The sequence below is a fragment of the Cetorhinus maximus genome, chromosome 14 (genome assembly GCF_964194155.1).
Source record: "Cetorhinus maximus chromosome 14, sCetMax3.hap1.1, whole genome shotgun sequence".
NCBI classification, from domain to species: Eukaryota; Metazoa; Chordata; class Chondrichthyes; order Lamniformes; family Cetorhinidae; genus Cetorhinus; species Cetorhinus maximus.
Genome location: NC_135892.1, coordinates 73,644,315 through 73,671,575, shown reverse-complemented (window position 1 = coordinate 73,671,575; position 27,261 = coordinate 73,644,315). Strand labels below are relative to the sequence as shown.

Here is a 27,261-nt window from a genome sequence, read left to right as displayed (position 1 = left end):
CATTAGCAAATATAGTGAGAACATGAAAAAATAAGTAATATTTTTCCTTAAAATGCTTATACATTTCAACTTATGCAAAAAAAATACCAGCAGAATAAAGTTAATTTTTAGCCATCTGAAAAATAATGCAAATATTTGATTTATACTATTTGTTTCACTGTTGATATTCAATACACTTCCCTCTTTGTATTGAACAACAAAATTAATATTGATAGACCCAAATATTGATTTCTGAACTTACAGCTAGTTTTCAGCTCTGAATCAAAGTCAGTGTCACAGTTTGAAATTACTAGTTAAGTAATGAATAGCTCTCTTTACATCTGTAACCTTAATAAATTATTTTAAAAGATTTTATGCAGTTTGTGTTGGCCATTTGTTTGAGTAATGAAATCATCCCAGTTGAAATGACTGTTGTACCAAAAATTGATACAGAATGATGTTTTGTTTCAGCTATCTTAGTAATATGAACTATTAATTATGCATCGTAGATCTAGCAAAAAAGTCATAACGCAAAATTGTTTTACATGTATTTGCAGTCTGTTTTTTAAAAATTAGATTACAACATGTAATATGTTGTATTATATATATACACAGCTCCTAGTTTTGCAGTTAATCTGGAGTTCTAGTATGTACTTGTAAAATATTTTGTTTCATCTCACCAAACTAATTGATTTAGCTGAGTGCACGATTCAGAATTTCAAAAAATATTGAAAACACCCCTTATATCCATAAAATCCATACCATATACTAAACAATATCTCTGACTTTAAGCACTGAAACACCTTGTATCCCCACAGTATGGCTTCCCATCCAACATCAATACAGCCACTTTAGGATCCAAATTACTAAACAAACTGCCAATTAGGCCTGCAGTCAGTTGGATAGATTAGTGGCTATAGAGGCTGATACAAGATTTTCATCTCTTGAGCCAATTACGCAAGTGAATTACCATCCACTGTATGCCTTGGAAGATTTGAAGGAAAAGAGGGCTGGACTGTGACAGTTGTAAACGAGATGTAAGGCTAAAAGTGGATTGTAAGTATTTTCCAGGATGAGATCCTTCCAGAAATAATTATAAAGAATTTATGTTACGAAGACTATTATTTCTACAGACTTCTTCATAAAACAATTTTGTTTCTTTAACCCTTAAGAGTATGAATGCAGAGCTACATGTCCAGTTACTTCATTCTCGTTGAGTGGACGGTATTTAATGGAGGCGACAGTGACCTTGCCCACTGAGTGGAGAACTGGCAAGGGGCCCATGTCACTTCTTTTAGGGAAGCCCATTGTATTGAGTGTCAATCAGGCACTTAACTGGACAGCAACAGGCTTTCCTCAGGATCAAGGACCCTGGGAGTGGAAACTCTTTCGAGTTACCAACAGTCACAGATTGCAACTCTTTTCGAGTACAATCACAGTTCTTGGTTTCCAGGAGTGGGACATGAACCCACAACCCTCTGATTCAAAGGCGAGGGTGCTATGAACTGAGCCACAGTTGACATCCGCATGCTGAGAGCTGCTGGCTAATCAGGGGCTGGCAGCTCTATTGAATGGCAATGCTACCAGGGAGACAGTGACTGCTGCCGGTACAATAACCACCTGAGGCCTAATGTCATTGCTAGTTTCCAGGCTACAGGTGAGGGATGGTGAGAGGGTGGTCACCGGGGAGGGGAGGTTGGCAGTAAGGACAGGAGGGTGGCTCAGCACCCCCCTGGATGTCGGGTCTCTCAACTAGGCACTGAATGCCTTTGAACGATGGACCTCCACCACCCCGACCCCCCATTCCCCAGGAACCTGCAAGCCAAGCCACCCCACACAGCGATCTCTGCCACTGCTGGGGTAATGCCAGCAATGGCAGAATGAGGCCCTTAACTGGGCATCAATTGCCCAATTAAGGGCCTCAATTGGCTACAAGGTGGGCATCCCACCACAGATTTACTCGGGGTGGAAGCAGGAATGCAGCAGGGACCCTCCTGCCATGACCCACCTGATTAAATGGCCCCCCCCACCACCAAACATACCATGGCAGAGGGCATCAAATTCCACCGAGTGTGTTTAAAGGCGACTATTACTAAGGACTTTTGTCAATGTGGAATGCTTACCTTTAATGTTTGTCTCAGCCTTTATTTTTTGGAAGAAAAACAGCGCTAGCTGTGCAAAATAGCATTTTTGCTGAATAGCTGCTCCACCTCAGCAAAGACGTTTGTAAGTCAGAACTGTGGAATTCACATTTAATTCAAATTCTACAATTGATTTGGCAACTAAAAAAATTACTTTACAAACTATTTCTTTGTCAATACCAATTTAAGTAACATACAGTAGCTGAGTCCAGGGGAGGCGGTGGCGTAGTGGTGTTGTCACTGGACTGGTAATCCAGACACCCAGGGTAATGCTCTGGGACCCGGCTTCAAGTCCCACCAAGGTAGATGGTAGAATTTGAATTCAATAAATATCTGGAATTAAAAATCTAATGATGACCATGAAACCATTGTCGATTGTTGTTAAAAACACATCCAGTTCACCAATGTCCTTTAGGGAAGGAAATATGCTGTCCTTACCTGGTCTGGCTGACATGTGACTCCAGACCCACAGCAATGTGGTTGACTCTTAAAAACGCTCCCTGAACAAGGCCTTCGACATCCACATCCTACAAAATAAAAGAGAATATCGTGTGGGAAAAATAAAATAACAAGCAAATTCTATTGTTCAAAATGAATTAAAGCAAAACTATTTATGTCACCCATCCCAATATCTGCTTCTTTAGCACAGTGTAAATTTTTGTCTGAATACGTTCATTTGGAAGTTAAAGGTTATCAACGTGAATTTTTGACATCATCCCTGAAGAAACAGGACTTTTTCATTGTTTTAGGGGATGTGGGCTTCGCTGGCTAGGCCATCCCTAATTGCCCATGGTGGTGAACTGCCTTCTTGAACTGCTGTAGTCCTTGTGGTGTCGGTACACCACAGTGCTGTTAGGGAGGGAGATCCAGGATTTTGACCCAGTGAAGGAACGACGATATATTTCCAAGTCAGGATGGTGAGTTGTTGGAGGGGAACTTCCAGGTGGTGGTGTTCCCATGTATCTGCTGCCCTTGTCCTTCTAGATGGTAGTGGTCATGGGTTTGGAAGGTGCGGACTAAGGAGCCTTGTTGAGTTACTGGAGTGCATCTTATAGATGGTACACACTGCTGCCACTGTTTGACGGTGGTGGAGGGAGTGAATGTTTGTGAATGGGGTGCCAATCAAGCGGGCTGTGTTGTCCTCGATGGTGTCAAGCTTCTTGAGTGTTGTTGGAGCTGCACTCCATTCAGCCAAGTGGAGAGTATTCCATCATACTCCTGACTTGTGCCTTGTAGATGGTGGACAGGCTTTGGGGAGTCAGGAGGTGAGCTACTCGCCACAGGATTCCTAGCCTCTGTCCTGCTCTCGTAGCCACTGTATTTATATGGCTAGTCCAGTTCAGTTTCTGGTCAATGGTAACCCCCCCAGGATGTTGCTAGAGGGGGATTCAGTGATGGTAATGCCATTGAATGTCATGGGGCAATGGTTAGATTCTCTCTTCTCAGAGATGGTCATTGCTTGGCACTTGTGTGACACGAATGTTATTTGCCACTTGTCAGCCCAAGCATAGATCTCTTCCAGGTCTTGCAGCATTTGGACATGGACTGCTTCAGTATCTGAGGAGTCACAAATGGTGCTGAACATTGTACAAACATCAGTGAACACCCCCACTTCTGACGTTATGATGGAAGGAAGGTCATTGATGAAGCAGCTGAAGATGCTACTTCCCTGAGGAACTCCTGCAGTGATGTCCTGGAACTGAGATGATTGACCTCCAATAACCACAACCATCTTCCTTTGTGATAGGTATGAATCCAAACAGCGGAGCGTTTTCCCGTTGTTTCCCATGGACTTCAGTTTTGTTAGGGCTCCTTGATGCCACACTCGGTCAAATGCTACCTTGATGTCTAGGGCAGTCACTCTCAACTCACCTCGGGAGTTTAGCTCTTTTTTCCATGTTTGAACCAAGCCTGTAAAGAGATCAGGAGCTGAGTGGCCCAGGCGGAACCCAAACTGGGTGTCACTGAGCAGGTTATTGCTAAGCAAGTGCCACTTGATAGCCCTGTTGATGACCCCTTCTATTACTTTACTGATGACCGAGAGTAGACTGATGGGCCGGTAATTGACCGAGTTGGATTTGTCCGGCTTTTTGTGTGCAGGACGTACCTGGGAAATTTTCTACATTGCCAGGTAGATGCCAGTGTTGTAGCTGTACTGGAACAGCTTGGCTAGGGGCGTGGCAAGTTCTGGAGCACAAATCAGCGCTAGTGCCGGAATATTGTCAGGGCCCATAACCTTTGCAGTATCCAGTGCCTTCAGCCACTTCTTGATATCACGTGCAGTGAATCGAATTGGCTAAAGACTGCAACTGTAATGCTGGGGACCTCAGGAGGAGGCCAAGATGGATCATCCATTCGACACCTCTGGCTGAATTGTTGCGAATGCTTCAGCCTTACCTTTTGCACTGCTATGCTGGGTTCCTCCGTCATTGAGGATGGGGATATTTTTGGAGCCTCCTCCTCCAGTGAGTTATTTAATTGTCCACCACCATTCACAATTGGATGTGGCAGGATTGCAGAGCTGAGATCTGATCCGTTGGTTATGGAATCACTTAGCTCTGTCTATTACTTGCTGCTCATGCTGCTTGGCAGACAAGTAGTCCTGTGCCATAGCTTCACCAGGTTGACACCTCATTTTTAGGTATGCCTGGTGCTGCTCCTGGCATGCCTTTCTACACTCTTTATTGAACCAGGGTTGAACCCCCTGGCTTGATGGTAATGGTAGAGTGGGGGATATGCAGGGTCATGAGGTTACAGATTGTGATTGAGTACAATTCTGCTGCTGCTGATGGCCCACAGTGCCTCATGGGCAGTGCCTCAGTCTTGAGTTCCTAGATCTGTTCAAAATCTATTTCATTTAGCACAGTGGTAGTGCCACACAACATGATGGAGGGTATCCTCAACGTGAAGATGGGACTTCATCTCCACAAGGACTGTGCAGTGGTCACTGCCACCGATCCTGTCATGGACAGATGCATCTGCAGCAGGCAGGTTGGTGAGGATGAGGTCAAGTATGTTTTCCCTCTTGCTGGTTCTCTCATCACCTCCTGCAGACCCAGTTTAGGCAGCTATGTCCTTTAGGACTCAGCCAGCTCGGTCTGTAGTGGTGCTATCGGGCCACTCTTGGTGTCATTGAAGTCCCCCACCCAGAGTACATCCTGCACCCTCGATACACTCAGTGCTTCCTGCAAATGGTGTTCAACATGGAGGAGTACTGATTCATTAGCTGAAGGGGGGGGGGGTGGTACGTGGTAATCAGCAGGAGGTTTCCTTGCCCATGCTTGACCTGATGCCATGAGACTTCACGGGAGCCAGAGTCGATGTTGAGGACATCAGTGGCATTACCATTGCTGAATCCCCCACTATCAACATCTTGGGGGTTACCATTGACCAGGAACTGAACTGGACCAGCCATATAAATATTGTGGCTACAAGACCAGGTCAGAGGCTAGGAATCGTGCAACGAGTAACCCACCTTCTGACTCCCCAAAGCCTGTCCACCATCTACAAAGCACAAGTCAGGTGATGGAATCCTCTCCACTCTCCTGGATGAGTGCAGCTCTAACAACACTCAGGAAGCTCGACACCATCCAGGAAAATGCAGCCTGCTTGATTAGCATCCCATCCACAAACATTCACTCCCTTCACCACTGATGCACGGTGGCAACAGTGTGTACCATCTACAAGATGCACTGCAGGAACTCACCATTGCTCCTTAGACAGCACCTTCCAATCCCACAAACACTACTATCTAGAAGGACAAGGGCAACAGATGCATGGGAACACCGCCACCTGCAAGTACCCCTCCCAAGCCACTCACCATCCTGACTTCGAACTATATTGCCATTCCTTCACTGTCGCCATGTCAAAATTCTGGAAATCACTCCCTAACAGCACTGTGGATGTACCTACACCACCTGGACTACAGTGGTTCAAGAAGGCAGCTCACCACTTCCTCCTCAAGGGCAATTGGGAATGGACAAAATTAATGCTGGACTAGCCAGCGATGCCCACAACCCATAAATGAATAAAAATAATAAATAACTCCTTATTAGATCCTTTGAATTAGATCTTTCCACCTGGATCTGGAAACACTCTAAGTCAAATTGGGATTTGTATGGCACAGAAAAATGGTATCATGTATTGTGAAACTAATCCATTACATCAGATAATAGAGCTTATGTCATCTCAGATGTCAGTCTCAGCTCAGTGGTAGCACCATTGCCAGTAAGTCAGAATTGAGTTCTGCACTGTTGTAAATCCAGTCTTTCAGATGAGATGTTAAACCAAGACTCCACCAGACTTCTCAGGTGGATGTAAATGATCCTATGGCGTTGTTCAAAGAAATGCCAAGGCAGGTGGTGGTGGATCTCCTCGTATACTGAACAGTTACACCCTCAGACAACAATAAAAAGCATTATCTGGTCATTTATCTCTGCCATTTGAGACCCAAATAATGATATTTTCTATGGCCTGAATTTTACACGCTCCTGCTGATGGGTTTGTTGGCAGAGCGTGAGCATCAAATTCCTCAATGGACTTACCACTGGGTTCCCACCCGCCCCAACTTCTCTGCAATCTTACACTGGTGCAATTGAGGCCTCGGACGGCCACCTGCCCTTGACCCATTGAGGCCCTTAAGCAGCCAGTTATTGACCACTTGCCATTTCCAGCCCAGCTTCAGTTTTTAGGCTGGCGGGACGAGTTCCCAGTTATGAGGGAAGCCTGAAAATAATTAGGATCAGGCCTTGGGTGGGAACAGGTTGTGGAGTGGGGGGGCACCTCCATCAGAAGTCCCCTTTCAATTTCGGGCATCCTCCTTAAAGTCCAGTGACCACAGGACCTCCCTCCCCCCGCACCCCACCCCAGACCTCTCCCCCCTGACAACCCAATCCTCCACTGTTTGCCCCCACAAGGCCTCCCGTACCCTCCCCGTCCTGAGACCCTCAAAACTTACCTCTTCCTGGAGTCCTGGGACTTAGATACTGGGGACTATATGCAGCCCCAGTCCTGTCCACTACACCTTCTGGTGCTGCAGGGACTATAGCGCTGCCGGCCAATCAAGGAGGGACTGACTTCAGAGTGAGGGCGAAAGTCCCGCCTGCAGCCAATTAACACTCGGAGCGTAAAATCACTGCGGGCCATACAGAATTGGCGGGGATGTATTTCCCGCCAACTCTTCGGATGGCGGGAAGGGAAACCCTGCCATCCAAAAAATCCTGGCCTATGTCTATAATTAAATCCTTAATTAATAAGGCTATTACTCCAACTTTATTTGCATCTCTATTTTTACAACCAAGAATATTTAGAATCATGCCCTGATTGAAACCAACATTCCATCAGATTTAGGACATTGTGCTGCTTCATTCTGATAAATGCCTGTAACTCCCAGCTTTATTTTAGATGCTTTGTGCATTGACATACGAACACGGCAACCAGATCCAGTTATATTTCTCAGCACAATTTTTCTTTCTGTTTTCTTATTCTGTCCTTCTTCATTACCCCATTCCTATTTTCCCTTAGATATGCACCTCCATAAATCTTCCTGAGCCTTTTTCAAACTACTTTTCTCCTTCCTTGTACTTACTATTAACTCTCCTTTATAAGTTTATATCCTCCCCTACTACTCTATGTACCTTCTTTCCAAGGACCTTCATATCACTTTAGTATAGATGAAGTCCATTCATCTATAGAAATTATCCCCCTTCCCCAGAACTTGTCCCAAAGTCTGAAGGATCTGAAATGCTATTTTCTGCACCATATTTTGAGCCATACGTTGATGTATCTGGTCTGTACGTTGATGTATCTGGACTGTAGCTCTGCAACTTGCCCAGTAGATGTCAGTGGAAGTAGTTCTGAGATGACTATCCTCAATACCTTGTACTCCAAACGAGAACATAATTGCTTAATCTGTCTCTGCTAAACCGCCATACTTGTCTTTCCTATGTCACTGGTTCCTATATGAACTGACTTCCAGCCAATTGTTCTCCCTTTTCAGAAGTTATTCTATACCTGTTCTGTTTCTCTCCCTACCCAAGCATCTGGGAGACAACATAACATTCAGCACTTCCAGCCACAGCAGCAAAATAAAGGTGCAGCATTCACGGTCAGCAATGAAACCATGGTGCTCGCCACGGACCTCAAAGAAAGCTGCCCGCAAAGATCTGGTGATATTTGTGGCATGGATTTTCCCTTTCCAGGCTTTGGTTTGAATCCACAAGTCAAGGGGATCTCAGAGTCTAGCCACAGTGACAAGATCAAGCACGGTAAGCAGGCAATCACATTGAAGTATTCTCACAGGCAAGCAAACCAGAAAGTAAAATGCACTGATCATCTTTCACTTTCAATTAAATTTTACAAAGAGATAAAAAATGATTGAGGCATACACATAGAATTAAGATAGAAGCTATAATATCAGAAACAAACTTCTAAAAAAAAATTTTAAATACATTTTTATCATAATGGAGAAATTTAATATTCTTTAAATATAAAATTAGTTTTTCAGGCCCTTTGAAGCTATTCAGCAGTAATTGTGAACTTAGTATGCTGTTAAAAACCCAGTTACACCTCATTCAACAAGGTGTAACTTTTCAAAGGTGTTTACAGTGAGACTAAAAGGTTAGTTCAGTGATTTCTAAATGATTGCAGCCTGCAGGGACTCGGGTCATTTCGGTGCAGGGATCATTCAAACATTATGTAAGTTCCTGTGAGAGGTATCTCTTTCAGTGATGGACAATGGAGAACAATTTAAATTGTACATTTTTGATATTCTTGAGCTGGTGGTTTCCTGTGATACACACTATCCGATTCCCTCAGCAACCTTAATTACATTTCTCAGTTTTGCCAAAGATTTTGTTGCACAATAAATTGGCTTTCCAAACTTGTTGAAGAACAGCTGCACTGCATTAAGAAAACCAGCAATACTCAATATCAGCCATATTTTACAAATGCCACTTAATGAATTAGGACATCTTCCTTTAAAGGACATGGAAGGATATAGGATAGGCCAGTAATCGGGCATGGGGATCACGATGCATAATTAACCCACCTCCTTTCATAGCAGCATCAATACAAACTTGGTGCTGCCTACTAACTTAAATGATAGGGATGTGCAGCTCACTGCTAATCAAATTGCTGAGTGGCTGCAAGCCTCAGCACCGGCCCCAAGTTTGTGCAAGGCTAGGACCACTTAAAACTAGTCTTCCCTACTTAAAAGCAGCCTACATGTCTTAAAAGGGAGATAGCTGCACATTTCGCTAGAGCAGCTGCGGAACTGATTAGAGATGAGTATCTGAGTAGAAGAGAAGTGGAAATGGCCTGAGAGGGTGTCCCTAGATTCTCCAATGCAGCACCAGAGGTCTCGGTGCAGAAGGTGAATTGGAGGAGAAAGATCCTTTTCCGTCTGGGGCGAGAAGGACCTCCAAACAGACATTATAAAGGTAGTGAGAGCAGATAGCCATTGTGGTCAATGACAGCAGTTCAGCTTCGAGGATCTGGATGCAGTGCCACAAAATGTTCAATTACCTCACTAGAGTAGTCAAGGATAGTAAATGCACCTTCATATGCCATATCCTTACAAATTAACCACTAGCCTCACACACTACTCCATTCATGACCTCCTCTTCACTCACATTTACATCTCTCAGCATGCACACACTATCAGCTATTCAACTGGCAGACAGGTAACCCAGAAAAAGTTTGCACCATATTCACTGTCACATTTCCCTCTCTCTTGGAGGATGAGGTGACCCATGATCAGAGGTAGCAGCATCTAACCTTCAGAGGTACAGGCACAGCTATAGGTCCTCAACCCGATGGAGAAAATAGTGCTGGCAATCATTGGTGCAGCTATGACTGAGGTCGTGACCAGAAACAGAGCTAAAAACATAGAGGATGATGTTGTGTTCCTACCTAATACACCTCACACTTCCCCCTCATCCTACAACATCTTGTGATTTACAAGCTGCAGATGGTGTAAACTTGCACCTCTTGTTTTCCCCCATTTCTCTCACCCCACCCCTATCCTTATGCCTTCATCCTTTCCGATATCCAAGAGTTGCCCCATGGTCAATTGATGCAGGAGCAGGTCCAAGAGGAGTAACAGACTGATGAAGAAGAAATGCCATCACTCTATTTCACACTTGCAGCCATTAGTTCAGATACTGGCACTGTGCGAACTTTAGAGGATAACTTTGAGGTGGGATGAACACATCCCATCTTTATGAACAACTTGTCCTCTTTGCTGCCTCTGCTCCATCCTCCTCTCATGCTGTAGCCCAAAGGTGATTGCTACTGTAGCATCCATGATTGGGAGCAAGTGATCTGACCAGAACCCTTGCAGTCAAACTAAGGACTTCTCCATGTGCAGCACCACTCTCTATTGACTTCACCAATTTTAATTAACTCTTCAAACCACCAAGCACTTCCACAACCTCATGCAGAGCCAGTAGAGATTAATCAGCAACTAACCTACAAGTTGTTGTTGATCCTGTTAAATAGAGCTGGAGGGCTGGCTTCATATTGTTGAATAAATATACAGCTATCTGTGTTTAAGAAAGGGCATCAGCTGAAGTAACTAGCTCAAAAATGGCAGTGCTGGTGATAAGCAGTGTTACTCACTGAGAGATGGCACGGTGTGCCTACTCTGCATACTTCCGACACATGCTCCTAATACCCATGCTAATGTCCTCAGCAAGATGACGCTCAGTGAAGGTAGCATCAGAAATGTATGTGCATAGTGTGGACACTACTTTGAGATCAAAACGCCACCCATGGCACTAAACTATGAGCACTGCAGAGCTCCAATTTTGCAGCCTCAGTAGTGGAATTAGAGAGGTTGTTACAAACCATAGCTTATTCTTCACATACACGAATCACATCTTTTCGGCACTGTTTCTTACTCTATTATTAAGTGGATCTTGCTTTTTTTGACAAATTGATTCTTTTACTGACTAAGCAAATCCTACAGGCTACCCTCTTAAAAAAAATAATTGATCTGCCACATCATCCAAGTGATTCTCTCTCCTAGATGGGACTATTCTGATGTATATAGAGGAATTTTAAGCACCATCTATCTGCAGCATATTGGGAGAGAAGAAGAAAGCTTACACTGGTATGATCATTTTAATTAGTAATTATTTAATTAATTAGTGGCACAGTGGGTAGAACACTCTCCCACTTTGAGCCACTGCTCTTGAAGCCCCCTAATCCAAACCAGCACTTACAGAGGTGTCATCTTTTGAAAGAGGCGTCAACAAAGGCCCTGTCTGCCCTCTCAGGTGGATGAAAAAGACCTCAAAGCCATTGTTGGAAGAAGAGTAGGAGAGTTCTCCCCAGTGTTCTGGGGTCAATAATTATTCCATGACCAATACATCACTAAAAAACGGATTATCTGGTCATTTATCACACTGCTGTTTGTGGAACCTTGCAGTGCATAAATTAAATGCAGCTTTATGTAAGTAACATTACAACAATAACTACACTTCAAGGGTATTTCCCTAGCTCCAAGATCATGAAAGGAACAGTAGAAATGCAGATCCTTTTTCAATTTTAATGATTTTTTTTTTAATGTGTTATAAAATGTTCCCTTTACTCTTAATTATACTCCTACTGTTTTCATTTGTATGAGCACTGTGGGGCAGAAAATAATTTTGTCTAAGATAAGACCATAAGAACATAAGACATAGGAGCAGAAGTAGGCCATTCAAGCCTGTCGAATCTGCTCCGCCATTCAGTGAGATCATGGCTGATCTGATAATCCTCAAATCCACTTTCCTGCCTTTTCCCCATAACCCTTGATTTCCTTACTGATAAAAAAATCTATCTCAGCCTTGAATATACTTAATGACCCAGCCTCTACAGCCCTCTGCAGTAAAGAATTCCGCAGATTCACTACCCTCTGAGAGAAGAAATTCCTCCTCATCTTTGTCTTATATGGACGACCCCTTACTCTGATTTATGCCCTTTGGTCCTAGTCTCTCCCACAAGGGGAAACAACCTCTCAGCATCTACCCTGTCAAGCCCCCTAAAAATCTCACATGTTTCAATAAGGTTGCCTCTCATTCTTCTAAACTCCAATGAGTGAGGCCCAACCTACTCAACTTCTCCTAATAAGAAAATCCCTCCATACCCAGAATCAACCTAGTGAACCTTCTCTGGACTGCCTCCAATGCCAGTATATATTTCCTAAGATAAGGGGACCAAAACTGTTCACAGTATTCGTGGTGTGGTCTAACTAGTGCCTTGTATAGTTTTAGCAAGACTTCTCTATTTTTATACTCCATTCCCTTTGAAATAAAGGCCAACATTCCATTTGCCTTCCTTATTACCTGCTGACCTTGTATGCTAGCTTTTTGTGATTCATGCACGAGGACCCCCAAATCCCTCTATGCTGCAGTTTTCTGCAGTCTTTCTCCATTTAAATAATATTCAGCCCCTCTCTTATTCCTGCCATAGTGCATAACCTCAGATTTTCCCACATTACATTCCATCTACTCATTTAACTAGTCTATATCCCTCTGTAGACTCTTTGTGTCATCCTCACCACGTGCCTTCTCACCTATTTTCGTGTCATCCGCAAACTTGGCGATAGTACATTCACTTCCCTCATCCAAGTCATGAATATATATTATAAATAATTGTGGCCCCAGCACTGATCCCTGTGGCACTCCACTAATTAAAAGTTGCCATCAGAATATGCCCCCCTTATCCCAACCCTGTCTTCTATTAGTTAGCCAATCCTCTATCCATGCTAATATACTACTCCCAATACCATGGGCTCTTATCTTATAAAGTAGCCTTATGTGCGGTACCTTATCAAACGCCTTTTGGAAATCCAAATATATTACATTGACTGGTTCCCCCTTATCTATCCTGCTTGTTACCTCCTCAAAGAATTCTAAGAAATTTTTCAGGCATAATTTCCCCTTCATTAAACCGTGCTAACTCTGCTTGGTTATATTGGGCGAAATTTTACAGCAGCGGGATTTTGCGTTCCCACCGAAGCCAATGAGGTTTAGAATGTCTCGCCGCATTTTACGGCCCCATCCCCGCTGAAACGAGGCCGTAAAATTCTGCTCATTATGTATTCCTAAATGCTCTGCTATTACATCCTTTATAATAGACTCTAACGTTTTCCCAATAACAGATGTTAAGCTAACTTGCCGATAGTTAACTGCTTTTTGTCTCTCTCCCTTTTTGAATAAGGGTGTTACAGTGGCAGTTTTCTAATCCCCTGGGACTTTTCCAGAATCTGAGGACCAGTGCATCCACTATCTCTCTAGCTACTTCCTTTAACATCCTAGGATGCAACCCATGAGGTCCAAGAGACTTATAGACCTTTAGCCTCATTCGTTTCCCTAGTACTTCTTCTCTAGTGATAGTTATTGTATTTATTTCCTCCCCCGCTTTTATCTTTTGATTATTTAGTATTTTTGGAATGCTATTAGTGTCTTCTACCATGAAGACTGATGCAAAGAATTTATTCAACTCCTCTGCCATTTCCTGGTTCTTCATTATTATTTCCCCAGCCTCATTCTCTGAGGGGTCAATGCTCACTTTGGCCTCTCTCTTCCTTTTTATATATATTCAAAGAAGCTCTTACTGTCCATTTTTATATTACTTGCTAGTTTACCCTCAAAGTTTATTTTCTCTCTCTTTTTTTTGGTCACCTTTTGTTGGTTGTTAAAACTTTCCCAATCCTCTAGCTTACCATTATTCTTTGCCACATTGTATGTTTTTTCTTTCAATTTGATACTATCCTTAATTTCCTTGGTTCACCATGGTTGGTTTCTCCCCTTCCAGGAATCCTTCTTCCTCCCTGGGATATATCTTTGTTGTGAGTCATGAACTATTTTATTAAACATCTGCCATTGTTCATCAACCGTCTTTTCTGCCAAACTCCTTTCTCAGTCCACTCCAGCCAACTTTGCCTTCATTCCTTTGTATTTACCCTTATTAGGTTTGGCACAGTTATTTCTGACCCAAGCCTCTCACTCTCAAACTGAATGTTAAACTCTACCATGTTATGGTCACTGTTTCCTAGGGGATCTTTTACTCTGAGATCATTTATTAAACTTGCCTCATTACTCATTGCCAGATCCAAAATAGCCTGAACCCTGGTTGGATCCACAACATATTGTTCTAGGAAACTGTCCCAAATACACTCTATGAATTCTTGCTTGTGCCTACCTCTGCCAATTTGATTTTCCCAATCTACATGAAGATTAAAGTCACCCATGATTAATTTACTGCCTTTTTTACATACCCTCATTATCTCCTGATTTATTCTCCATCCTACAGTATAGCTACTGCCAGGGGGCCTATTGACTACTCCCACCAGTGTCTTCTTCCCCTTGTTATTTCTTACCACCACCCATATGGATTCTACACCTTCCAATCCAAGATCATTTCTTGCTATTGTACTTACTCCAACTCGTACTAACAAAGCTACCCCACCACCCTTTCCTTCCTGCCTGCCCTTTCGAAAAGTCACACACTCTTGAATATTTAGTTCCCAGCTTTGATCGCCTTGTAACCATGCCTTAGTAATGGCTATAAGATCATACCAGTTAACCTCTATTTGTGTCACTAATTCATTTATTTTTCCCCGAATATTCGAATACTACGTGCATTTAAGTAAAGAGCCATTAATTTTTGTCTTTTTACCATTTTTTACCCCTTTGACCCTATTTGCTGCTGTTTTTTATGTTTGTACACTCTGTCCCTTCCTGTCACACTCTGAGCGTCATTACCTAAATAGCTGCCCTGCAATGCTGCCATATCTTGTTGCTTTGTAAGCCTATGTATCCCCTCTCCAGAACCCTCCCACCCCCCTATTTAGGTTCAAGCCCTCTCTACATCCCTGGTTATTCGATTCACCAGGACACTTGCCCCAGCACAGTTCAAGTGAAGCCCATCCCACCGGAACAGCTCCCTTCTACCCCAGTACTGGTGCCAGTGCCCCGTGAACTGAAATCCATTCCTCCCACACCAACCTTTGAGCCACGCATTTAACTCTTTGATTTTACTTACCTTATGCCAGTTTGCCCATTGCTCAGGTAGTAATCCTTAGATTATTACCTTGGAGGTTCTGCTTTTTAATTTAGTTCCTAACTGTTCAAATTCTTTCAGCAGAACCTCCTTTCTAGTCCTATCAATGTCATTGGTACCAATGTGAACAACGACAACTGGATCCCTCCCCTCCCACTCCAAGTTCCTCTCCAGTCCTGAGGAGATGTCCTTAACCCTGACACCGGGCAGGCAACATAGACTTGGGACTCACGCTCGCGGCTGCAGAGAACAGTATCTATCCCCTGAATTATACTATCCCCTATCACTACGACATTCCTAATTCCGCGCCCCCCCCCCCACCCACTTGAATGGCTCCCTCTACCATGGTGTCGTGGTCAGTTCGCTCATCTTCCCTGCGGTCCCTGCTCTCGCACACACAGCTTGCAAGAACCTCGTAACTGTTGGACATATGCAGGGGCTGAAGCTCCTTGAACCTGTCTCATCTGCAGTTACACCCTCCTGTCCCTGATCACATACTAAATTTGAATTATCTAATCTGAGGGTGTGACCACCTCCTGGAACAATGTGTCCAGGTAATTTCCCCCTCCCTGATGTGGTGCAAGGTCTGCAGCTCGGACTCCAGCTTCTCAACTCGGATCCGGAGTTCCTTGAGCTGCAGCCACTTACTACAGATGTGCTCGAACTGGATCACCTTGATGTCCAGAAAGCCCCACATGCTGCAGCAGCAACACATCACCCGCCCGGCCATCACTATCGTATTTAATTTAATTAATTAATTGCTCTAGTATCCCTGTACTTTACACTTGGGGCAGAATCTTTGGGTCGGCGAGCGGGGGCGGGGCCCACTCGCCGACGCGTAAAATGACGTGCGGTGATGTCGAGCGTGCATCCCGATGTCACCACGCGTCATTCAGATATTCAGTTCAGCAGGCGTGCACCAGAGTCGGCTGCGTGCCCGCCGAACATTCAGAGGCCTATTAAGGCCATTTAAATATCAATTAAAATACTTAAGGTTGGCAGGCAGGCGAAGAGCCCAGGTAGCCTTCGCATTTATCAAGAAACCTCACCCACAGGTGGGATGAGGTTTCATGAGGGTTTTTCAAGTTTAATAAAATGTTTTAATAAAATTAATTGACATGTCCCAGCTCATGTGACACTGTCAGATGAGGGGACATGTCTTAAAAAAAATTTTTGGTCTTTATCAAAATTTTTAAAAATCAAACTGATCTCTCTGAGGCAGCTCTTTGCCTCAGGGAGATTTCTGTGCTCTTTCGTGCACATGCACGAAAGAGCACAGGCCCCGACTCAGCCTACTCCCCCCCACCGCCCGCACAGTGAGCGCTTTGCGGCCTGCCCACGTAAAATGGTGGCGCGCAGCCTTCCCGCCCACCCTCACTGATGGGGAGAAAATTCTCCCCTTGATGAATCCCCCACTCTTTATACTTTATTGTAATTAATTTTTTACACCAGTATCAACCTTAACAAACTATTTTTAAGAAAAAGAAAAGACTGGAGACCTAAACACAAACTAAGGACCTTACTTTTACTTTAAAGAGTAGAAATACTCACCAATTTCACTCACCATTCAGCTGCTTTCCCTGCACACGCGTCACGTTGTGGTTCGTGACGTCACTCTGCCGCTGGTCTCACTGCAGGGTAGGTCTCCCGATCCGCGCCTTTTAACCTTTCCCGCTCACCTCTCCCTCAAAATATACTATTTTGAGCCTTAGGAATAGAATAAACCTTAATCATTTACGAGATTCTCATTAATTAACCAGCTTTATAGCTTTATCTCCTGTAGCAGAGCAAGAATCAACTCCTGGAAGCTTAAAAAGTTTAGGCAAAAAAAAAACCAAATACCTCTTTCCCTTCTTCCACTTAACTCCCTGAAGTGCTCAACTCCGGCAGAAATTGAAAAAAATACTATGCATTGCATTGCAAATATGTATGTGATCTATTCTGCTTAATGTACAGTTGATTGAATTGTTTTCCATATGCTGATCCAAAATCAGTACTAATGTTAAATCACAATTTGTGATATTAATTATCACCGCACTTCCAAACTCCTTCTCCAGGAAATGGGGTTAAGGCCACAATCATATCAGCCCTGGTCTATTGAATGACGAGCAGGCTGGAGGGATCAAATGACCTACTCCTGTATGGTCTTATGTTATGTAACAAGTAACATGCTACAAGCCCTTTGCCAATGCCACCTTTGGGAGAGACATCATGCGATACAAAAGAGGAATCCATGGAATGGATTTTGATTTTGGTTGACCACCGCATGGGGCAATCAGGCTGACTACCCAAGAAGCCAGAATTAGCCCAACCAATTTTGATGGTCAGGAAAGAGGAAGTGATGCTTTACTTGTACAGAGGCTTAGTCAGACCCCACCTGGAATACTGAGTTCAGATGACCCCATCTGGAGTGCTGAGTTCAGTTTTGAGCTCTAATCCTCAGGAAAGATATACTGGAATGACAACAGCATATAAAAGTTTAATTTATGTGGCTTGCTTGACCTTAAATTTAGATGGCTGAGGAATTATCTAATCAAGGTATTTGTAATGATAAAGGGATTTGGTTGGATGGGTTCAGAGAAACTATTCCTCTGGTGAGGACATCATCCTAAAATTAGAGATCAACTAATTAGGAGTGAAATCAGGAAGCCACCCAAAGAGTAGTGGAAATTTGGAACTCATTCTACCAAACGGCTGGGGATACTGGGTCATTTGAAATTTCCCACACCGAGTTTGATATGTTTTTGTTATGTAAGGGTGTCATGATCAGGAGACATGAAGAAAACATATATATATCTCTATGTTACTCTGGCTACTTTATAAAATTATTACTTTTCTTTTAAAATGGATAAATGGCTGAACTGATACAATGGCTGCCGCTGACCACAAAATGGCAGCTCCGGAAGTTTCTGAGCAGTTTAAAAGTGGGCAAAGTCTGACACATCAAACCCCTAGAATGTAACACTCCTTGCATTGTTCCAGCCAAGACAACACAAAGGATAGTAGACGAGATATCTACACCAGCCAGCAATGCACAAAAGTAAAGCTATATGTGACTCCAGATCTCCAATGTTATGCTAATGGTTCTACAATTACCTGCTCAAAACACAATGATTTTTAACAAGAGGCCTCTTTAGCTGAATAGCTTGACCCAAAATCACCCTGTCACATGACTGAGACTTGAGCTGTTTGAATCGCTTTAATTATACAGCTTTCAGATTCCATCTTCAGTCTGCTGTTGAACACCTGATGGGCAGGCCACATAGAAGCAATCTCTGGCCAGGTTGGACAACTGGTCCCCTTCTAACCTGACTCTGCTGAGGCGATTTTGTACTATTGCCTACAGAACTGATTTAATCTCTGCATGCCTACTTCACCTTGGGACATCAACACCACCGGAAAAGCGAATCTTACATCACCGGTCTTCAGCCTGCTAAAGAATTCTTCGTTGGGCTTTGATTCTGGACTCACGTGAAACCATAATTCTTATTTTTATCGTGGCCTTTACCCTGAACCCCTTTCCCTTATCTCTCTTTTATTGTACGAATGCAAAAAGGGGCGGACTTTGCAAAACCCTTCTCCCACGTTTTGTGTGTGTGTATATATCAACCCTCTTATTTTACCTTATCTCAAAGGGTTGGAGAACATACATCAACACTTATAAAAGGGGGAATCAAAAATCAAAAACACCTTCCTGTTTACGGATGGGTAGTGAGTGGTGAAATCAGGGCTGTTCTAAATTAAACTCCCTCCTCTCCGTAACAAAGAGTGTCAAGGAATATGGATCAAAGGTGGGTAAATAGAGTTGAGGTACAGATCAACCATGATCTTAATTTGATGGCAAAAGAGATTTGAATGACCTATCATTGTTTCTGTCTTCCTATCAGTGACTGTCTGTACCTCATGGAAGCCAGCAATTGCAACAAAATCTAAGCTGTTTCCTTTTGGCTCGAGGCATCCATGGGAACTTGATGTAATCATGCATTTTGGCAGAGAGGGCATCCGTGACCTTTTCAGTGCAGCTATGGAACTCGGGTTCACTGAGGTACATCTGTCCCCAACTAAAGCCTGAAGTGCGCATGTGGCATAAACATTTAGGGCAACAATTGCTTTCACAGCCACAGGTAAGGTATGACCAGCTGGAAGAGATGGCTGTAGGTCATCTTAGAAGAGGCTGCATAAGTCTTTGGGCCCTGGTCTGAACAAATGCTACCTCCTTACACACTGCACATCTGAAAGCTGCAAGTAAGTAATTTGGGATCTCTGTGCAGGGCACAAGCCTGTGACAACCTTAATTAAAATCTACCTCCTTATGTAATGGCTTAACAATCTTTCCATCTTTCTTCAAACAGGAATAGTTAGCTTTCATTTCCTGCTAATGTGCAATCTAGACTTGGGGAGATTGGACATAAATTGCAGCATATATGACTTTACTACTAGTCTATCCATTTTAATTAAAATACAATTTATCTACATTTCATAAACCTGTAATTATAAACAATTCCATTGTTGTGCAGCGGTGAATGCTGTTCCATTTTAAGAACATTTAGTTAAGTCTGGAAACAAAACAAACCAACAAACAAGGAATGACATGGAAGACAGGGAAATAAATACTTTATTAGGTCCATCTATAAAGGTATTCGATATTATTCAAATCATGATTTAATATTGATTCATACTGATATTTAAACCAACAAGAAAATTTTACATTAAGCAGAATATATGATTTGCATATGTGTGAAGAGCTTAAGAGGTTTTGTTTCAATATCCATCTACTTTATGAAGCTGTCACTTCAGAAATAAACCTAACCTCATTTGCTTTGCAACTACTGGGCGTGAGGGATCTGGTGTGCCTGTTGTTTGGACATTTATTTTGCCCTATTGTCTAAAAACTAGAGTGCTTGTTAAATGACCAGTATTTTACTTTCAAATGGATTGTCTGGGAATTTACTCTTCTGCCTTGTAAGGAAATCCATGATGAAATGCTCAGTGAAAATCAATATGGTCTATCATTTATATTTGATATCTAAGCCTTTACCTGCATTTTAATATATCTAGTTGGCCTAAAGGTGAAGTTTGGTTAAAGGCTACTTTGTATTTAGTCAATGTAAAACCTTGACAGAATACATTTTCATTATACAGTCACAGATCTTTATAAAACATTGCCAGAAATTGCACCAGTCTATTTGATAATAGAAGGGCTGGCTTACCTGAAACAGGTTTTCATAGTAGTAACTGTGACAGAGATAAAAACAAAACCATTAGAATAATTTTCCGTCTGATAGGATATTGTGTAATAACTGTGTTTCATCCGTGCATTAAGCTGTTATAACATCAGAGGGTGATTAAGCAGATGTCTAGCTTCTGGCAGCTGTGGACCTATGATCTGGCATTCAGTTTATAGTCTGATGGAGAAAAAAATGAACTGTGCTTGTCTGGAAAACATAGCTAAATGGTTGTGTTTTGGTGTACTTTTAAACAGACTGGTTTATCCATAGGCCTGATTTAATTTTGAGCAGATATGCAGCCATTCAAATGAATTAGCAAAATGTAATTGAACTATTGCATAACTGTATTATTTTTCAAATAGTCTTTTTTGCTGTTAATCTTTCACTTAACTGTCACAATGTTTTGGCAGTTGCGATACTGAGTGCTGCGGTACTATGCTGTAAGGCTATTTGTTTTTGAAGGTTTACTACCTGTACTGCTTAGAAATTAATTTTAGAAATGCATGGATAGACTATACTTCGAAAAGTACATGCTGTGTTACCTGCTTCAAAGCCTTGTAGTCGCAGATACCTGCATCACACTCTAAGCTATGAGTTATATTGATGAGAAGTTTCATCAATTTGTTCAACTGTGCTGAGACTACTTCAAATACTGAAGCATCCAATCTCCAGAAAGTAAATACTGGCAAGCAATTTAGTGCAGTAACTATGCATTCCTATTGGACACAACTGAGCCTGTATGTGAGTAAACAAGATTCAGTAGAAGAGGAGCGAATGAAAGAGTTAGGAAATATTTGTGCTTGGGAATATGGTTTACATTTGATCATTTGAATTTTTAAATTGGATATTTTTTCTGTATCAGCAAGCAGTTTTTGATGACCACCATCCAAAATTTCTGTATAAGAAATCTGGGTGGTGCAGTTAGAGAGAAATTGTTCTCTTTAGAGGAGGGGTAGAGGGCCAGTGGGCACTGATTTGAGGTGATTGGCAAAAGAAGCAACGGCAACATAAAGAGAGACTTTATTGCACAGGGCAGGTTTGGCATCTGGAGTGCACTAACTGGGAGTGTGGTGGAGCTGAAGTCAATCATGGCTTTCAATGGGGAATTAGAAGGTTATCTGGGGAAAGATTTGTGGGGCTGCAGAGAAGGGATGGAGGAATTGGGACTGGATGGGTTGCTCTTACAGGGAGCTGGCGTGGACCTCTTTCAGTGCTGTAACCATTCTAAATAGGAAAGAATTTAATGCCACTTGCTAATTTCTATTATCTCCTGTTAACTACCATTTCATTAAAAGTCATTGGCCAGGATTTTCTGGTCTTACCTGAAGACCTTTGGCTGGCCTGTCAAATTTTCTGTCCTGCCGTGACAATTCTGGCTGTGGGCAGGACCGGAAAATCCCAACCATAGTCACTCAGAATTTTTTTTTAGTATTTTATATATCAAATTTTGATAAAAGAAAAATGTTTGTGAAATGCCAATTGTTAATTACATCTAATCCACGTTCTCTTTATTATCTACAAACCTATGGGGTTTTAAAAAAGTGTTCCTCTCCTTTTTTGTTCCCTGGTGGAAATGAAATACATCCTTCTCTCCTATTCCTTTGGTGTATGTTCCCTACATCATAACAGAGACCGTAATTTAAAAGCACTTCAATGGTTATAGATTGCTTTGTATCATCCTGAGGTGGTGGAAGGAGCTATATAAGTGCAAATCTTTCTGTTCTTTCTTCGTTTCAATGTTGCTTTTCTGGCTCCTTTACATTCTGGGAGATTGGCAATCCTTCAAGTTTTTTTTCCCTCCCTTTTGTGAGAAGAGTTGAGATTGGGAAGTCAGCAGAGTAAAGATTGACACTGCATTCATCGTTGTCCACTCCTAGGCAATGCAGTCTATTATCAGTTCCAAACTATTTTTTAAACATTGGGAAACCTAACCGTCATTTTGTGAACCTGGGTGGGATATCCACAAGGTCATCATGTGACGAGATTGACTGTTCTAGCAACTCATCAAATAAATTAAAAGAATTAGAGGTTTTAGACTCTAATTCAGATTATCCTGCTCTTTTCCACATGACTATGCTGATTAAATCTCTGTATGTCTTAATCCTAGTGTTTGTAGGTGAAAATGCCCAGCCTATCCCAGAAACCAACATTGGCAGTCGGATGCTGCAAAGCATGGGCTGGCTTCCTGGCACCGGCCTCGGACCAGACGGCAAAGGGATCGCTGAACCCATTAGAGCTGTACGGCGACCAAAAGGGGTTGGACTTGGCTTTTGCTGACAGACAAATACTTGGCACAATGGAAACAACTCCAGTCCTTGCTCAGAAAAGTGGGAAGACATTGGTATATGTGGCCACAAAATAGCGTCTGTATTAAATGATCCTTAATTGTATTTTTGAATTCAGCACACATGCTTATTTCTGAGTAGGTGTCAATGTTGATTTACTGTATTAATTGTTATGGAGGATTCTAGATATTAGGAAGTGAATTTAATTGCTGTACACTGATACACAAGGCCAAAGGTCTTTGCAGGCAGTAATTCCATTCCATCCAAAGTGTGGTGTCTGCAAGTTGGCTGAGGCTGCAGATATGAATTTATTGTGAAATATGGCAGTGGTATGACTCTTCCAATCCCCATAACATGAATATCTCTGAATGATTTGCAAGTTTGTCATTATATTACCACTGCTCTATTGAAAAGATACTGAAGTTGATGTTTAGAAAAGTGATAACATTGTTGCAAGAAGAAACTCAGACTATATGCAACCTGCCCAAGCAGTTAAATAGTTTCGTTGGTTTCTTAATATCTAGAAGTCTTCTTTTTGTTCTTGTTGAAGTAAATTTATTTTAAATTCAACATTGTATTTCTTTAATGTCTAACAAGATTATCTACACCGCCTGGGAATGAAAGGATTTTATTAGCATGACAAACAAAATGTCCTTGAATAGATTCTGAAGTGCAAAGTAAACTATTTATTGCACAACATTCACTGTATTTAGATTCCAGTTGATTTCTAGATTTCCTTTTTTTATTGAGCATTCTGAATTGCTACAACTTCTACACCTATCAAAAAGAAACCATGTATTACAATGACCTACTTTGGTAAGGTCCTAGTTGCTCTGCCATATTGGACAGTGATCATTGTTGTGATTATAGTGAGCACTCAAGTGTTTTAGTCTGTATAAAGAAAGCCGCCAGACAGCTGATTACTGAACTTGGCCGTATCTTGCGCTTTAATCAGTTTACTGTACTAAATTCTAATAAATAGAACTGCTTTTAGATTTCTTCTCAGATTGCATCAAGGTAACAGCCTTTTTAAAACCCTTACACAGTATAGTTTCTGACCAGCTCCATGCATTTTAGAAACATTGCCTATTTATTGGCTGCTCCCTCACTAATCAGATCACTTGATTTAGCAAAATCTATCAATTAATTTGTACTACAGTTTGTGAGAAATTACCTCATTTAATATCCTAAATGACATTAAATTAAAAAAACAAATTCGGTTTTATTAAACATAAAACAGAGTTGTAAATGTCTGATCTAGAGTAATATTTCTTTCATAGATTTTGTAGTACTATCTTGTCATTTTTGTTGTATTGCAGAGGCCATAGTACCAACATATATCTCAATATAACAGCTAAGGTGCCCGAATATTTGTCTAAAAAGTACTCCAGATGTCACCCCAAAATGCATACTCTGCAGTCAGTCTATGATATACTTTTTAACAGCAAGAAAAACATGTTGTAATTTATGTAATTTTTGTGGCGAGACAAGTCAACAGCAGCTACATAAAATGTTGTGTAATGGTAAAAGGATTACAAAGGTAAGATCAATACACATTCTGAGCAAAAAAGTAGGTTCAGAAAATATGCAGTTAATTGCAGGTATTTCTGAGCTGATAAGTATAAATAGAAATTTACAAGGGGATTGGGATTTTCTTAATACAGTGGTTAATTTAAGTGGAATTCACTTTTCTTAATTTGTCAAGTAAAAGTTAATTTAAACTCAGTAGAAAGAGCTACCCTGGAAGGGACTGAAGATTTTGTTTCAACTTGCGGTCATTTTTCTATTTTACCCCTGGGCTAGTTTAGCTCATTTGGAAGTGTTGCCTTTTTTTAAAATTTGCCAACTTGTATCTAAATTGCACTATGCTATTGGTGGCTTGATACTTTTATAATTAGTAATTAGTCCAAGTATATTCACGTCCTTTAATGGACCAGGAAGGGAGATGCCTCTCTTAGAATGTGCAGTTATCGTTTGAAAGGTGACTTTTATTACCTTACATTCCACAAAGTGCTAACGTAAGAACAGAGCAGGCCCATCTGTGTCAAATACCTTAATTGGACAACTCTGCTTCATGGCATATCTTCAAAAAAAACAGAGCGACTGGGTCATCGGGCTGAACATGCAATATGAATGATAAAAGAAAACCTGCCCTCTATTATAAATGAGCCCAATTATAGGCATATTGTTATTGCTTCAGAGGTAGTCATCTTGCATTCTGTGAGAAGTAATCGGGTAAATCACAAGCAATTCTAATACACAGAAATGACATAACACTGGGACATTATGGTGTACAATAGATCTGAATTGACAAAAATGGCTTAAAACCAATATATACGAATAGCACTATGCTAATAAACTATTCTATGGAAGAATGATTGGGGTAATTTGCTCATCTGTTGCTTATACTGTTTAACTATTTTTTTAAGTGCTAAAGCATGTTATAAATGAGAAAGCAACTGGTCAAATTTCCAATTTATCTGGTACGCATCCTCAAAAGCAAGCCCCATTTTGTTAGCAACATTTTATTGGAGAGAAAGCTTGTAATGATGCAGTTTGGGGTTTATTGTTTAGTCTGACAATTCTGATGGTGACTTCTAACAATCAGAATCAGGAATGAAGTTCCAGGTATTTTCTCTGTAATAATGGGAAATCCTCTCACATTGTGCTTTTGCTCCAAGTTCCAATAACAACTACAATTGAAATCATAATGGGATATAAGCTGATGTATCTTTATACTTCTTGTATTTTGTGCTTGTTCTTAGTTTTAATGTGCATCTAGTGAAATGTCTCATGTGCTTACTGCAGCCTGATGTGTAAACCCTTAAATTTCTACTTAATAGTAATACCATGTTCATTTAACAGTGTTAAGAACCAGTATTATTTCTCTGTACGAACAATGAGAGAATACCAACTGTTCTTAGACTTAATTACTTACCCAATAGATTAAACTGTATGAATAACCTATGAGGTGGAGTAACTCTTATCTGGCATTTTACAAACAGGTAAATAAATGAACATCCCGCCTCCCATTTGTGTATTATTTTTCACATTCTTTGTATTCGTGCTTAATTTCCTAGCTCATTGCAAAACATATTGGTCTGGAGTTTCCACTAGGTTGTGCTGTTTTTTTAGGGCAATTCAGTCGCAATTGACCAAACCAGGGCAAATTGTAGAGAGTGTCAAATGCAAATTACATTCAGTGTGAATCGAATTTCCGCTATCTTTTGCTCTAGTTCAAAAAAAATCACACTGGAAGCTAACCCTACCCACCAAACTGGCCCCCAGGTCAAATTAATCACCAGAGCAAGTTTCCATTATTGTGTCCATTTGCAGCTCTTTGAGGAATCTTAAAACTAAGTTGTGCTGAATTTACATGCCCCTGATTGGAGTGTTTCCCTTGGGGGTGGGGGGTGCAAAATAGGGCAGACACTCACCCCACCACTTTCCCACCCACACCCATGATACAGGTAGCGGGGTGGCCCTTAAATCAGCAGCCCACCTACCCTTTTTAATTGAATAATCAAGGGTCAATTAAGCTTGTTATCAAGCCAATTGACTCTGATAATAAAACTATTAGCACAGGCAGCCAGGCGGGAACAGGAAGCCAATTTTTTAACTGAAATGTTTAAAGGACAGGAAGTGGCGGGGGGATTGGTCTTCGGGGGCTGCCTTTTGCCGATCGTGTGGCAGTCCCCAATGGGTCCAAGCCCACCTTCCTACCTACTTGCTCTCCCTCATAAACCCAGCCTTTACCCCCCCCCCCAGCCTATTCAAATTCTCCCTTCCCAAGACCCCAGACTTACCTGCTCTGGGGTTTCTAAGGCCTTGGGTTTTTTGCTTCTGCAGCAATCCCAGCAGTGGCCACTGATGAATTCCTGGTGCTGCTGGGACTGATGGAGCTGTCGGTCAATTGAATTAGCCAGCAGCTCCAGAGGGCGGGATCTCTATCCCACTTGGCCCTCATTGTTGACTCCACGCCGATTATTGAGCCTGTTCTTTTTTCTGAGGCACTCAAACAATAATAGGCACCTTTTAAAAGCTTTCAAATATATTTTTAAAACTAATTTACTAAGAAACTGACTATTGTGGCCCCATGGAACTAATAAATGGTTCTGTATATTTTTAAGTCATTTTTAGTTATCTAATATCTGGTTACTCACAAGTGATGGACTAAACACTGATTTAAAATACTTACTTTTTTGTGATAAACCCATTTTCAGCTTGATTATACAACTGCTCCAGGTTACTACTCTTAAATATATCAAAGAATATTTTTCAGTGCAGAAAACTCATGTGTCCTAAAACACTACCTGATTGCACTGGTTCATGACAGAAACTTGAGCAAAAAAAGCCTTCTGAAAATTAGTGCAATTTTAAGCACAATTTGCATCCAGATTGCCAATTGTGCCAAAGCAGAAACTCTACCCCAATATGTCTTTACATTTGACAAAATTATTAGAATACCACCTCATAGCATTTATTATCTTGATGCCTGCCATATTGGTGAAGGTGGATAAAAAGAAGTGTCCAGGGTGCTCACCTGAAACAGGCAATAGGCCCATTGTGTAAGCAAAT

General features: G+C 41.6%; 1 protein-coding gene across 4 annotated transcripts in view; it reads left to right on the top strand.

Moving 5' to 3' along the window:
• The window catches only part of gpatch2 (G patch domain containing 2), a 287,662-nt gene extending 261,947 nt beyond the window's left edge, over positions 1–25,715 (top strand). For 3 of the 4 annotated variants that reach the window (XM_078557086.1, XM_078557080.1, XM_078557079.1), the window contains one exon: positions 22,506–25,715. Coding sequence is in view for 2 of the 4 variants with exons in the window: in XM_078557080.1 (XP_078413206.1) it covers positions 22,506–22,675 (170 nt within the window). In the remaining 2 variants the exon portion in view is untranslated. The remainder of the gene's footprint in view (positions 1–22,505) is intronic. The other variant, XM_078557083.1, reaches the window with a different exon arrangement.
• The last annotated feature ends 1,546 nt before the right edge of the window (positions 25,716–27,261 follow it).